General features: G+C 42.9%; 1 protein-coding gene across 1 annotated transcript; it reads left to right on the top strand.

Annotated features, from left to right (window-relative positions):
- Positions 1-1,940: 1,940 nt before the first annotated feature.
- LOC117876804 (acyl-coenzyme A thioesterase 1-like) lies at positions 1,941-10,857 on the top strand. The gene is made up of 3 exons (XM_034769223.1): positions 1,941-2,530; positions 6,625-6,827; positions 7,253-10,857. The coding sequence occupies exons 1-3, from the start codon at positions 1,969-1,971 to the stop codon at positions 7,826-7,828; spliced, it is 1,341 nt and encodes a 446-aa protein (XP_034625114.1). The 5' UTR covers positions 1,941-1,968; the 3' UTR covers positions 7,829-10,857.
- The last annotated feature ends 4,161 nt before the right edge of the window (positions 10,858-15,018 follow it).

Raw genomic sequence — 15,018 nt, 5'->3', positions numbered from 1 at the left:
AAAACAATTACACATTTAAATAAAAGAACCAGCATTTTTTCCTGCTTTTTCTAAATCTTAGAAATATCAGGAATATTGAGTCTGGGATTCTTCTTAGAGTGCTGTCCCTGGACCCTGCGTGTAGGCTCCATCTTTCATAATAGCCTCCAGCTATTTTTAAAAGATCATACACCTGTCTTCCCTCTTAATGAGACACCAGAGCCAAAGGTTATAGGCTGAAAGTGAGAGGAAAGATGGCTCAAGGCCTCTTCCTACACTAGATTTCCTCCTTTTGTCCTATTTCTACTTCCTACAATATGAAAGTTGAATTTTCTTCACATCCTTATATATTTGGTTATTTACAGGTATAAATTGAGTTCTTAAAATATTAGTAAGGTAAGACCTTTCTCCATCCTAAATTGTCTGCTACATTGATCACTGGGTTTTTGGATTTCAGTGCTGGACGTTTCTAGGTGTCAGTTCCTTCTTGGAGGAATATTCTTTTTCTAAGAAACCTAAGCAGCTCAACTTCTTCCCTCTCAACCTCTGGTTTGTGGTTTGAAATGGGAAAAATTTAGTATCAGTACTTTTGATTTATTCATGTTGCAATTTTCAAGAGCTCAAAGAGTAGAAGGTAGAACTCTCCCAAACAAACAAAATCTTAAATGGAAGTCTCAGGGCTGGGAGGGATCTATTCTGCTTTTCAAGTTAGGGATAATCCTGAATCTCACTCCCCATTTGTGCTTTGGCCAGGGCCGGTTCCAGGCACCAGCGAAGGAAGCAGGTGCCTGGGGCAGCCAATAGAAAGGGGCGGCAGTCCATCCATTGTTGGGGTGGCACGTCCGGGTCTTCGGCAGCAACTTGGCGGCAGGTTCTTCACTCCCTCTCTTTCTCTTCGGCGGCAGCTCAATCGGATTTTTATTTTTCCCTTTGCCGCTTGGGATGGCAAAAAAACTCGAGCTGGCCCTGCCTTTGACACAGTTATGCCTGATTGAGGCCTGGTCTACACTACACAATTAGGTTGCCTTGCGTCAATCTAGCTATGGAAGTGTCTTCACTTAAATTTCGCTCCTGCTGACGTAAGTGCCCTTCTACACCGACTTAGTAACACCACCTCCGCAGCCGGTGTAGAGTCAGTCGATGTAATTAGCTCAATGCAGTGCCAGTGTAGACACTGTACTGCTGACTTTACTGTTAATAGCTTTCAGGAGCTGTCCCACAGTGCCCCACCCTGACAATACGATCAATTCAAGCGCTTCAGGTGAGGATGGGCATTGCCCAACACAAGGAGCCAATACTGCACACATACAAGCACTGTAATAACCGTGGCAGCTGTATACTGGCCTACCTTAGGTCAACATAATCTTGTAGTGTAGCCATGACCTGAGAGGGTTTTGCTTTAGCAGTGCTTAATTTGTAATGAAACGTTTTTTTGAGTCTCAAGCAATTTATTTATTTATTTATTTTTTACTTTGACCTGGCAAGCCTGGAGGTACCAGGACTATGAAATGTCAAGCCTAGAGGTGGCTGGGCTTAGCTCGGGCACAAATTAACACTGTTCCTTAAGGCTTAACTCCTAGCAGTTGTGGAGGAGGTTGGCTACTCTGGACGCCTGGCTGGGGGCGTTTTCCCCCCTTCCCTCTTCAAATTCCCCCCCCCCCCCCGATGATCTTCCCCGCCCCGTCCGGCGGGATATCTAGGCTGCGGCTTCCCCCCATCTTCTCCTTTTCACTCCAGGGGCCGGGCGCGGGCGCGCTCCCCCTCCGCCCCCCAGCTGCAGCAAGCGGCTTTCCCGGCCGGCAGAAGGGAGCGGCGTCCCCGGAAGAGCCTCTGCGGCAGGACGGAGGCGGCGCTGTGTCTCTGCGATCGATTGAGACCGCCTTGGAGGTCTCCCGGCCCGGCTGCCGAGGGCAGAGGCTGGTGTGTAGGGCCCGGCTCCGGGCCGCCCCGTGGCTAGTGGCGCGGAGAGCGGGGCTGCCCTTACCCGCCATGTGGCGAATAGCCACAGCCAGGGCCTGGGCCGCCTGCTTGCGGCCTCGCGGACAGTGCCGGGCCCCGGGGCCGCGCTCCGGCAGCAGGGGGGCAGCGACCGTGGCCGTGGAGCCCGCGGCGGGGCTAGCGGACGAGCCGGTGGCGACCAAGGTGCTGGGGCTCGCCCCGGGGCAGCGGGTGACGCTGAGGGGACTCGTGGTGAACGAGCAGGGCTGCCTCTTCGACTCCTGCGCCCACTACCTGGCGGACAGCCGCGGGGAGGTGGACCTGTCCAGGGACACCTCCCAGGGAGGGGACTACACTGGGGTGGAGCCCATGGGGCTGTTCTGGAGCCTCTCCCCTGCCGGCATGGAGAGACCCTACCAGAGACTCGTGCCGAAGCAGGTTAAGACCCCCATGAAGGTGGAGGTGTCAGTCCACCAAGGGCACAGTCATCCTGGCACCATCCCGGGGCAGGTCCTAGCCAAGGCCAATGTGGAGAGATGGTTCACTGCTCCCGGTGTGCGAAGGATTAGGCTGAAAGAGGGCAGCGTGAGAGGCAGCCTGTTCCTACCCTCAGGTGAGTGAGGGAAGCTCTGCCTTTTGTGGGCTGAGGCATTGAATCTCCGGCGGCTTCCCTTTTCTTACGTGTAAAGTGGGATGATAACAATCACTCGCCTCTGTAAAGGGCTTTGACATCCACTGACGGAAGGTGCTTCTAAGTGCAAAGTGTTATGCAAAGTACTATCTCATCTGATTAGTGAGGATGTGGGAGAGTGAAAGCATATTTCTCCTGACTCAAGATTCAATAGAGGTTTATAAGATTGGGCCATTTCATTGTGTAAAAATAGTCTAAAAATTGCTCTGAAGCCTTTTATTCCAAAAAGCTGATTTAAATAAGTGGAAGACATGATATAAATGCAAAATATAATTTATCTGAGGAAAATCACACAGGATTTCTATTTGCACAAAACAAGACTGTAAAATAGTCCATGTCCTCACACACATACTGCAGCAGTTTACTTTTTTTTTTTAAGTTCACAAGAATAAGATGAATGCTGAAAATGAAAAGGACTAACCCGTAGTATATACTACTATAATCCTGCTATGTATCTTAGATGTTTATTATAACAGAGTGGTAAAAGCAAAAGATGACAATTTATTAATGCATAACAGAGCAAAAGAAAGGCGGTTGTTATAGATCAGCTCATCACTCCATCTGCAGCTGGGATTCCCCATAACTCTGAAGTAAGGTAAAGTGTGGTGGAGTTCCCAAAATATGTAGAAGGGTGATTGAATTAGTGAGAAGTCATGTTTTCTTCTTAACTGGAAATAGTTCTGAGCCCAGTTAATCGGGGGCAAATCCCCCATGGATTCCAGCGGGAGTAGGATTGTGCCCTATCCGACACTTCTCTTCATTAAATGCATATAAATATGCAGGCCATCTGAAGAGAGTATAGCAAATACATGCATACCAACTCTCTCTCTTTTATGTCAGAACCAAAACTACTCATGAGTTTTATACTATAAAGGAAGCATTTTGCTAGATTGAGGCCTAGATCATGATCTCTGGTTAATTTAGAGGGTGATCCAAGGTCCATTGAAGTCAGCAGAAAGACTCAGATTGATCTGAATGGACTTTGGAGGCCCTTAGTCAGCACTGTCGATTCACCAATATTGAAACCAGGGTATTTTGCTAAGAACCACATCCACTTTACAGGCATGCACAGGGTTTCCACTGAACTTAGTGATAGCCACAAGTCTGCAACCTAGAACTAAATGTCTCTCTTTAAACATTCCTGTTTTGTGATGCTACCATATGTAGCCTAGTTAGTACCTTTGTTTGAATTATATAGTGCCCTCAGTCACAAGCAGTGGCAGTGGAGTATCTTATTCATATACTCAGACCTTCAAGAGTTTCCAAAATGTATAATACAAAAACTTTTAATGCATCTAAAATGTTTTACTATATCCTTCATCTTCCCTCCCCATGGGAACATTCTGTTATATTTCACAAGACACACTTCATCTTTAACTTCTGTTTTTATTAAATTTGTCATTAGTACCATTGTGGAATAGGAAAAATCTTGCATTTAACACTTGTTCACAGAAGCAGAGGCAAAATGTTTGCCACCCTCCTGAAAACTACATCCAAATGTACAGGTTTACTATTCTATTTTGATTCCTCATTTTCTGCACCCAGATGGAGCAAGGAAGTCAAATATACATTTTATAAAAAGGTCTGCCTCTCTTGCAATTTGTCCTGCTGTCGTCAATGGTAGGGTGTAATTCATTAAAGCCCCAATTTTGCCCATTGAAATCATTTTTTTTTTTTTGCCATTGAATTCAATTTGAGCAAGATCAAGACCTAAGATACTTGTTTTTTTTCCTGTATTTTCTGCAGTCTGTATATGGTAAATTGGCGATTCTTTCTCTAACTGAAGAAGAGCTTTATGTTTCTTTGCTGCTATCAATAAAATTGGAGATAAATATATTTTGTTTTGAGTTGTGTTCCATTCAGTTTGGTACACAACCCAGTCTATTGGCACTTATCAGGGCCAAAGCAGATTCCATCTGCAACCTGTGCTTTCTTTAAAGAAATCCATGGCCAAGATTTTCATAAATTGATGCCTGAATTTAGGCTCCTAATTCCATACTTAAGTACCTATATAGGGGCTTGTCTACACAGGCAAATTGATTGATATAGCTCCATGGGCACCATTATGGAATAATAGTCACTTTAGTCCAGAATAATTAGTGTGTATCCAAATCAGTGTAATAATTTTGGGATCAAAACACTTTTATTCTGGAATAGAGTGGCCACACATGGAGCTATGCTGGAATAGCTATTCTGGTCAATTTCCCTAAGTGGCCTGACTTTCAAAAGAACTGAGCACTCAGAAGCTCCCATTAAAGTTACGGTAAAATTGATGTTTGAGTCAGAGAGCTGCTTCATGCTCAGTGTTTCAGAACGTCAGGACTTTTATATAGGCCTCAGGAGCATCAGTTATGGCTCCCATTTATGAAAATCTTGGCCTGTAATTTTGGGCCAGAAGCGGTGTAAATTTGCCGTTATCCCGCTGCATTCCCCTTATGCAGCCTAAAAAAAAAAAATGTTCCTTTTGGTTAGACAGAAGCCACCTACAACATACCAATTTTTTTTTTTTTTTTTAGTTTAATTAAGGCTTCTGTGATTACCCATGGCTTGCACTGTGAGAATCCCAGAGGAGTTGGACAGAATACATGACCTTAAAATGAATTAGACTTCTGTTAGAAGGCTAACTTTACTAGCAAGAGACTACTATAAAACATAGAGGGGGAGGTTCAGGTGGAAACATCAGCTTTAGCTGTTTATGTTTGATTCCTCATTTTTGATTCCTCATTCCTCAAGCAGTATCAGGATGAAATTGACATACTTGTCTGTTTCACAGCTGCTCAGAGGGCTGATAGTAGCAGCAATGAAACTGCTCAGTGATTTCCATTTCAATCTGCTGCTTTCATGAATAACTTTATTGCTGAGGAAAAGTGAGAACTGTTAGAATGAAACGTTGGAAATGAAAAAGAGAACTAGCTCATCTAGTCCAGCCCTTGCACTACCTGATTTTTCCTTACAATATATTTTCAGTGCTTTGTCTAATTTTAAACGTTCTAAGCAATGGAGCTTCACTGTTCAATAGTCTAGTGAGTCTTGCTCAGAGCTTCCATTTCCAAAATCCCTTAAGAGGCAAGAGGTCTATTCTTCCATCAGTGCATTATGTTAAGGTGCATTCACATGAGAATAGACCTGTTCCCTCTCCCAACTGTAGATCATTGCAGCAACCTGGATTTGAATGGATCAACCATGCCATCTGACGGCCAGTCAGAAAAATACCAAGATGGCTTGTGCTTCTCACAGATCCAGTGGACATTATTCTTAAACCCTAGGCCAAAGTCTAGACCAGGGGTCGGCAACCTTTCAGAAGTGGTGTGCTGAGTCTTCATTTATTCACTCTAATTTAAGGTTTAGCGTGCCAGAAATACATTTGAACATTTTTAGGTCTCTATAAGTCTATAATATATAACTAAACTATTGTATGTAAAGTAAAGAAGGTTTTTAAAATGTTTAAGAAGCTTCATTTAAAATTAAATTAAAATGCAGAGCCCCCCGGGCACTGTGAGTGCCACTGAAAATCAGCTCGTGTGCCTCCTTTGGCACGTGTCATGGGTTGCCTACCCTGGTCTAAACTCATCAGGTATCCATTCTCTACCATGCTAGCAACATGACTAGAAAATAAATGCATGCTACTGTGTAGTAATTGTGACCCAGATCCACAAAGGCATTCAGGGCTCCTAACTTCCATTGATTGCCTGAATACTTTTGAGGATCTGGGCCAACGAGACTGACTGCAACAACACATTGGTTTAGCATATGAGCTGCTTCTTCAGGATGAGAAGGCAAAGCCTTTGGAAAGCACATTGGGTGCAGTTAAAAAGTACGTTTACTTGTTTGAGCAGGTGTACCACATAGCTGAAATGGGAAGTATCACTAGTACTGATAATATCTTGCCAGTGGAAAGGTAATAAAAAAATTTCTATTAATTGTGCCTACTGTATTTTGCAGTTCATTCTTTAATATATTCCCTCTAATATCTTGGCCTGATAACAATATTGTTGTTCTTTTTCTCATTTTTGTAGGGGACGGCCCCTTTCCAGGAGTGATCGACATGTTTGGTGATGAAGGTGGATTGATTGAGTTCAGATCCAGTCTCCTAGCCACCCGTGGCTTTGCTGCTCTTTCTCTGCCTTATTTTGACTTTGAGGATCTGCCCACTACCATGAAGGATTTGCACCTCGAATACTTTGAGGAGGCAGCTAGATTTCTACAGCGTCACCCAAAGGTGAGTGTAATGAGATAAATTCCTGTAGACGCATTAGTTTGGATATGGGGATAGGAGAGAAGACTCATCAACAGTTCTGTGTTGGTAGCAATATGTGTGGGCGGGGAAGAACAACAGTACATTAATTTCCGTGGTCCTCTAGGAAATAGCAATTTCTGCTGGCCAGGTCTGAATGGTTATACCCTAGAGTGCAAGAGTTCACAATATTTTACCTGAGTTCGCACCTTTTGTGTTCTCTGAAAAATCAGACACAAACAGGGGAAACAGGATTATAATCCTGGTCTGCATTAACAGTTCCCATTTGTAATTTTCCAACAGGAACTTAATTTTGTACAATTTTCCTGGAAGAATCCACCACAGTCTCATTAATGCATGTGCTTCTCTTTGCTTCAATTCCCTTTCTCCCTCTCTTTATTTATCTGCAGGTGAAAGGGCCAGGGATTGGAGTAATCGGGACAGGGAAAGGGGCAGAACTGGCATTTTCTATGATTACTTTCCTGCCGCAGGTAGTGGCTGCTGTCTGTATCTCTGGCTGCAGCGCCAATACAGTCGCTGCTCTTCACTATGGTGAGCTGACTCTGCCTGGGTTGCGCTTTGACATGAGCAAGATCAGCATTTCTGAGACTGGTGTGTTTGATATTTTTGACGCTCTGGATGACCCAATGGATCCAGCTAATTCCCACTGCCTCATCCCCATAGAAGAAGCAGAAGGTCATTTTCTCTTGGTGGTAGGAGAAGATGATCGCAATTGGAAGAGCTCTTTATTTGCCAAGATGGCAATTGAGCGCCTGCGCCAACATGGGAAGGACAACTTTAAACTCTTGAGTTATCCAGGAGCAGGCCACCGAATTGATCCCCCCTTTTTGCCATTTTGCTCAGTAGCCCTGGACTGTGTCCTAGGGTTGCCCATTCTGGGTGGTGGGGAGAGAAGAGCACATGCGCATGCACAGGAACACTCCTGGGGGAAGATCCAGGAGTTTCTGCACTTACATTTGGGATGAACATCTCATTACCTGAAAGCAGGTAAATTGCAGGGAGCTGAGAGATGAGCCACCCAAGGGAGTAGAGGACTGGGGGAAAAGTTAAATATGCATTTCTTGATCAAATGACAACTCAGTGGCAGGTGTAAACATGGAGATGGGTGAGGATTTGTTTAAGGTGGTGGAAGGGGCTATAGCTAGGAGTATTGGGGAGAAATGGAACAATGGAAAACTTCATGGTTCATGTTAGTAAAAGTTTCCTGATGCCAAGATCACTTTAGACTGGGAAATAATCACCCAAGGAAGGTGGTAGAAGTCCCCTCGGTTACAGCATGTAAAGGAGCCCAGCAACCTTGCCAAGCCTGCAGAGAATGGCAGTCAAGGAGACTGACCTGCACCTAGTGGAATGATGGCAGCCCAAGATAAGATTTTGAAACAGCCATGCCCTGTGAGCTGGACATGTTTGGCTCACCCTTTGGGACTTGAATCCAGCTAGTTCAGCCCAGATGTCTTCCACTAGCATGTGTCCCCACAGAGCACTCTATTTTAAAGCTGTAACTGTTTGCTCTGCCTGCTTTGGAAATCTTTTCTATTTGAATTTTATCTGGGGTGCATACCCGGATACATGTGTCTGACATCTTGATGTTGGTTATCAGCTTTCAGCAAGCACAGCCAATGGCTCCTTACATAGCCAATTGGTTGCAAAGAAAGATGAAGTGTTTTCAATGCCTGCTAATGAGAGGGGTAGTGCCAGCAGTGATTTACTAGTTGGGTTTTAGAGATGAGACCCTCTTGATCTGTGGGGTCTTAGGCTGGAATCTAATACTTGGCTAGTGGATATTACAGTTCCACTGGATAGCTTGGTTAAATGCAGTTTTGTTATATGAATTGATATATTTCCTTCTTTCTTCCTGCAGTTCAGTCTTCTAACTGCCTGTTTTTAAAGTAGTAATGACTGTTGTTAAATGAGGGATGTGAGGAAGCCAGTTTTTGGAATTGCCTAGTAATGGATAGTGGCCGTCAGTAGCCATTGGATATTGAATGGCTGATAACCACTATTAAGGGGAGCAGATGGATGATTTGAAAAGATGTAGGGAGCCTGGCCAACAGAAGGCAGTAGAGTCATACATTAAATGTCCGTTGTAAACAGCAACCAGCTTAAGTATCAGACAATCAAAAATGAAAAAATCCTGGGATAATTCTCCTGTAACTGCCCAGGAATGGGGGAGCAATTGTGGCCACAGCTGCCAGGGGAATTGTTTCCATTCTGATTAACTTTAGGCTAATGGCTCCCCTCTTGCCTGCTTAGGAGGCCTGTCCCCTCTCATCATCTTGAGGGAAAGGAATCATAATTTCTTCTTTAATATTTCAGACCTCAGCTAGTCCTCTGAAATAGTGGTAGTGCTAGAAGCCTGGTTCCCAAGTGCCACTGCCAGCACAATTCCCTTTCCAGCATCCCTGTTGTCAGAGCAGCTTAAAAGAGCTGCCCAGGACGAAATGGAGCTTTGGCTTGCGACCTTGACTTTTATTTAGTGTTATGGAAACTTCTTTCCCTTTTCTGGTCTGCTGTCAGCATGCTGGTGCTTGGTTATGGTTGAATGCATCTTGCATGGGGCTCTGATGCCTAAACCTTCCCTGAAAATAGATAACAGTAGCACAGGCCTGCAGCCAGCTCTAATAAGCACAGTAGTGCTTCCTGCACTTACGTGACTACTTCTTCACCAAATCTACTCCAGGTTGTGACCAGAGAAGGAGAGGTTGTCCATTGGTTTCCCATGTCTGCACTTTCTAACCCTCCTTCTCACATGTACCTCCACCAATTGGAGCCAGATGCCTGATTGCCTTAGGTTGGGCAGTGCTTCCTGCCAGCCTGTTTTGTTGCCCTCTCAGTGTTGCCTACTGAATCTCCATTGTGTCTTCTTACCTATGCAGATCCAGGTTTCTAAAATCCAGTGTAATTCTAGTCAAACTGGGCCAGTTAGAGGTACAAGTCCAATCAAACTTCTGGGTTCATGTATAAATAGATTCTGAATGTAGATTTTGTTAGGTTTCTCTGATTTTAAATGAATATCACATTTTTCATTAATTATCAAAAAGCCAATGTCAACAGTTGTCAAAAAAAACAAAAAGAAAAAAAAAAAAAAACAGGTGGCTTAAAATGCCCTCACTTTATTCATAAAGCAAAATCCTTTAAACTTTCATTTAAAATTTTTAAAACCACAGTAAAGGGGCAGGCAAGCCATTTATTAAAACATTTAATATTGTGTAGAAATTAGGCTGCTATTTTTTTTTAAATTGTTCAGATTTTTCAAAGGGGAGAAGGAAAAAACCTAAAAGCACTTAATACTGCAATTTGATTGTGTAAATACATCTCACACTCAGAAGAAGATACTAATGACCAAAGAACACACACAATGATCTGTAGCAAATTGGTTCTAAAACTCAAATTCTAAAATGCATTTTATTTACACTGCAAATGGAATACCATTATAAACATGCAGTATGCCTTAAAACAGAGTGCCTGGTTATAGCCATATTTAAGACCTTATTTTTAGGCCCTGAGTCTACATTCTTTACTCAGGAAAAACTCCCAAAGAATTTCAGTAGAAGTAGTGTCTGAGTAACAAATGCATGATCAGGGGTTTTGGGATCCCTAGATCAAGGTAAAATTAATATTGGAGTTGCAGAATTGTTTCAGAATCTCCTTCTGTGCAAGACTGGCTATGGTTCAACCCTTGCACTAGGTTGATAATACCATAAGTATCCTGCTTCAGCTCCGCTGAAGTTAGTGGCCAAATTCCTATTGACTTCAAAAGGGAGCAAAATCAATCCCAAGGCGTCATATCAGCTCAGCTGATGGTTATGCAGTCTGACAAATAAACTACATTGATCCAAATAAGGAGGTTTGTTAAACAAATTACTAGCGATTTGTTCATTTGCAAGTGGGATGATGGAGCTAGTTTGTGTGAACAGACTTTATTTGCAATATTTTATCTTTTTGCCTGTTTTCATGAATAGCTTACAATAAATTTCTAAAATGTGTTGTTAAAGTTGTTTTTTTTTTTAAACAAAGGTTTCTGGGGAGGAGGAAGCGAAGTCACTCTGCCTATGATCCTATACCAAATATGTTTCTGCTAAAATGGTCAGCAGTGAAATAGTTAAATGATATTAGTTTTGTCCCCATGAGGCTTCAGAGATGAATGAGGCAGTTCATACTACTTAGAGCTTCTTCATCTCTCTTGTCAGTCTCCAGCCCAAGATAACACTGCCTCAGTTACAGTTCTGTTCCCTTTCGCAGAGATTTTCTGCTTTCCAGATCCTTCCAAACTTACACAAATCCATCTTGCTTTCTGCCTCAGAAGATGCTGGGGGATCCAAGCAAAGGTCCCTAGTTTCTGTACTTCATCTATGTTACAAATGGTTGATTCTTATGGAGATAAGATTTACTCGTCAGTTTAAGATATCCCTTTAGTGTTAGATGTCTCTAACGTGCTTTGAGCATGAACTGCACTGAAAGTATTACCATATTAACCACTCCAGAGATGCTGAACTTGCATGACAATAGGGTACTCTAACCTATATACTTTTGAAGTGATGACATGCAGAGGGAATGTCACCAAACCATCAAATTCTGCTACAGCAAGAGCTGAAGTAGGAGACTTGCATGTCTCCCCCATAAAGAAACCAAAAGTCATTTTCTGAGGTACCAGCATTGATAAGGATCCCGTGTAGGCACCATTTGTTTAGGGCAAGTGCATGGGGCTGTAATATGCTTTGTGCCTGAATGAGTCAGTCTGTCACGGGCAGCACATGTATTACCAGACAGAGAGCCCTGTTCTCTCCTTTCCACGCACTTTAAGACGCAGCACCTGAAACTGCTGCCAACCCAACAGCCATACCTGTCAGCGTCCCATCTTGGCCCCTAGACACGGTAGCGATGTCAGCCACGTTGGGTGGGGGATCACTAGCCTGTCCACCAGAGCAGCCACAAGTGGCAAAGTGAAGGGGGCCTAGCAAAGCGCACAGGGCCTGTCAGGATGGGCAGACAGGAGCCATCTGACACCCATTGCACACTTACCACAGAGCACAGCGGAGGAGAACTGGAAAGACAATACCTGGTATTCCACAATGCGCTGTGCATGTCCGGTGAGTGTTGCCAAGTCTCACAAAGAGAAAAAAAAAAACAGCACTATATTTCAGAACAAGCACACCCCATTTCAGAGGAGGTGTTTTTATACAAATTCCATTTTTTTTTTTTTGTAATCATATAAGCCCACACAAGTGTATGTAACACTTCTCCAGGTGGAGTTGGTAGCAACCAGGACCAGCTTCAATATCTAGGGGTTTTTCTTCAACACCACCACAACACAAAACTAGCTCAAGCCCCCACCCAGTACTTGGGACAATTACATGCTGTAGGCTGCTGCTCCTGATGCTGTGTTACCTTGGTCTGGAGACACACAACAGAAATGCAAAAGCTTAAACAAAGTAAACTAACTGGAAAAGTAGCAAAAAGAAAACGCTCTAAACCCTCCCTTACATTAATATGCACTGTAATCAGTTAAAATAGTAGGCAAACAATTTTCAGAAAATGAGATTTTTTTTAAGTCCCTTTAAATTTGTTTGTTAAAAAATAAAACAAAAAACTCTTCTCTTTGCAATACTAATAAGTATGAATGTGAATCTTCTGTGTTATCTTGATGAACAGGGAGATTAGTGAAAGGGGCTGTGTGGATGTGTATGACTAAGCAGTTGTCTGTGTTTAACCAGGTATGCTATGGCAAGGAAGAGAGTATCTCTAACCTTGAGATTGTGAGAAATAGCTGTTTGTCTGTACAGAAAAGCAGTTTATACGTAGATGGACATTCAGAAATTCCTTCTAATATCTCAGAAATGAATGTGGAATTAGATGAAGCTCAGGAGGAACTCATTGCTCAGGAAAGTGTTTTAGAGCAGATTAAAGTTAATAGTCACGTTAAAGCCGTAACTGAGGAAGGGAAGGGCAGATTTTTTTGTGGGTGATGGAATGCTGACAAGTAAAGCTTGTGCAAGCGAGCCAGAATAAAATAGAAGTGATTTGCTTAAAGTAGCTCAGTATGATGAACCACTGTTTGTGGTAAACAGCTGTTTATCTGTTGAGGGAGATACTGTCTCCAATTGTTTGTCTGTTGGGAGTGGCAACTTGCCTGTTAAGGAAGCCTTCCAACTCTCCCATGTCTGTAGTCAGCTAGGGATGCTGTGATAAGGGAGAGAAAGGCAAAGAACATTTAGGTGAGTCTAGGCAGCTTTGTGAGCTGATGGCTTTGTCTAATCAGCCGTTTGGGAAGGCAAGGTTAGTGAAACATGAGTATCTCTATGCCTTACCTGTTACCAGTGTGAAGAGTTGTGAGAATGAAGGAAATGTTCCTGTGTCTGTTAGGGGTAATGACTCGCCTATGGAGGGAGCTACCCCAATCTCCAAGCATTTATCTGAACAACCATGTGTGCTGGGACAAGGGAAAGGAAATCCCAAGTTGTTTGTCTGTTGAGACTAGCAGCATGACTGCTGACGGAAAGTTTGTCTCCAGTCTTTTGTCTGTGGAGTAAACAGAAAGCGCCTCTCAGCTTATGCTGGTTGTGGAGTTGTCAGTTGTCCCAGAGTTGGTTATGGACTTAAATGTCTACTTCCCTCCTGGGTTTCAATTGTCTATGGTCCCAGCATAGGCGTGCACAGCACATTTCATTAGGGTGTGCACCCAGGGAATTTTTTTTTTTTTTTTTTTAAAGGCGAACATCTATTGAATATTCAGTCATAAAAGGACATTTTTATTCATCAAGCAAACTAAAGAAACTAAAACTTAACTAAACTTTTTTTTAAATTAACAACTAAAAACTTTACTTAAAAAATGAGACAAAATACCAAGATTTTGCTGTCGTGATAATTAGGTGTATACAAAAGATAGTCAATTTTCATGATCTTTATCTTTTACCAGATAATGAGGTAACCCAAATTGTCCAAAACAGATTAAGGTTTCTTCATCTTCCTGTCCTAGAGAATGAGACGTTGCTCACCAGGTGTTATGGACTTAAATTCCTCAATCACATCATTGTAATTAACTGACGAAGCCAATTCTTGTTCAATGTACAAAATTATGAGCGAGTCGAGGTGCTGTTGGGACATTGTACTACTTAGTTTGTTTTTTACATGTGCTAGTTTCGAAAAGGCTCCTTCACATGAACAGCTTGTAACAGGTAAGATGCAAAGAATTGAATAGATTTGTAAAAGGCCTGGAACATGCAAGACCGATCCGATTCCTTTAGCCAATCAAGCCACTCTCTGGTGGTGGTCGTAGTGCTACCTTTAGGAACAGATCCGTCATAACCCCGAAGCAATCCGACTTCAGCTTCCAACTCATCCAGGGACACTTTAAATTTGTTGGCAATGATTCCCATATCATCCCTGCCAATGTCTAAGCTCAGCCGTTTTCCCATTGCAGTCACAATTTTACAAGTCTCCTGTTCAAATCACTGGTCAATGCCGGTAATCACTGAATCTAGGAGTGGGTAAAAAGAAGATATTCTCTCCTGCTCCTCTTTTGTATCAAAGTGATGCTGGGACTCAAACGCATCATCAATATGAGTGGACATTTTTCTCTTCTTAACTGGGGGAATCGATATATCATTCTCTACACACATTTTCACACTGTCATTGAAAACAGATTGAAAATATTCTGGCCACTTCTCATCGCAGCCAAAGAGTTACACAAGCTTTTCACCCGTCATTGCAGTAAGTAAGTTGAGATCTGGAGCTTGAAGAGCCTTACTCACTTTTACCACCATCTGGAGAATAGGGTGCATCATGTGAAGGGCAAAGATGAACTTGAATGAATTCAGTTCATGGATAAGGCCCCTGGCTTTTATTTTAGCGTCAGCAAGGCGAGTTGTTTCAATAATCTCTTGTAAAGCTTGTAAAATGATGGAGTAGTTTTGTTTTACAGCAGCCACTGCTTCTGCTCTGCATGCCCATCTTGTGTTTGATAGGAGTACTTGTGGCACCTTAGAGACTAACAAATTTATTAGAGCATAAGCTTTCGTGGACTACAGCCCACTTCTTCGGATGCATATAGAATGGAACATATATTGAGGAGATATATATACACACATACAGAGAGCATAAACAGGTGGGAGTTGTCTTACCAACTCTGAGAGGCCAATTAATTAAGAGAAAAAAA

The sequence above is a fragment of the Trachemys scripta genome, chromosome 4 (assembly GCF_013100865.1).
Source record: "Trachemys scripta elegans isolate TJP31775 chromosome 4, CAS_Tse_1.0, whole genome shotgun sequence".
NCBI lineage: Eukaryota > Metazoa > Chordata > Testudines > Emydidae > Trachemys > Trachemys scripta.
Note: the sequence above shows the minus strand (reverse complement) of the source record. Positions and strands in the feature narration are given on the sequence as shown.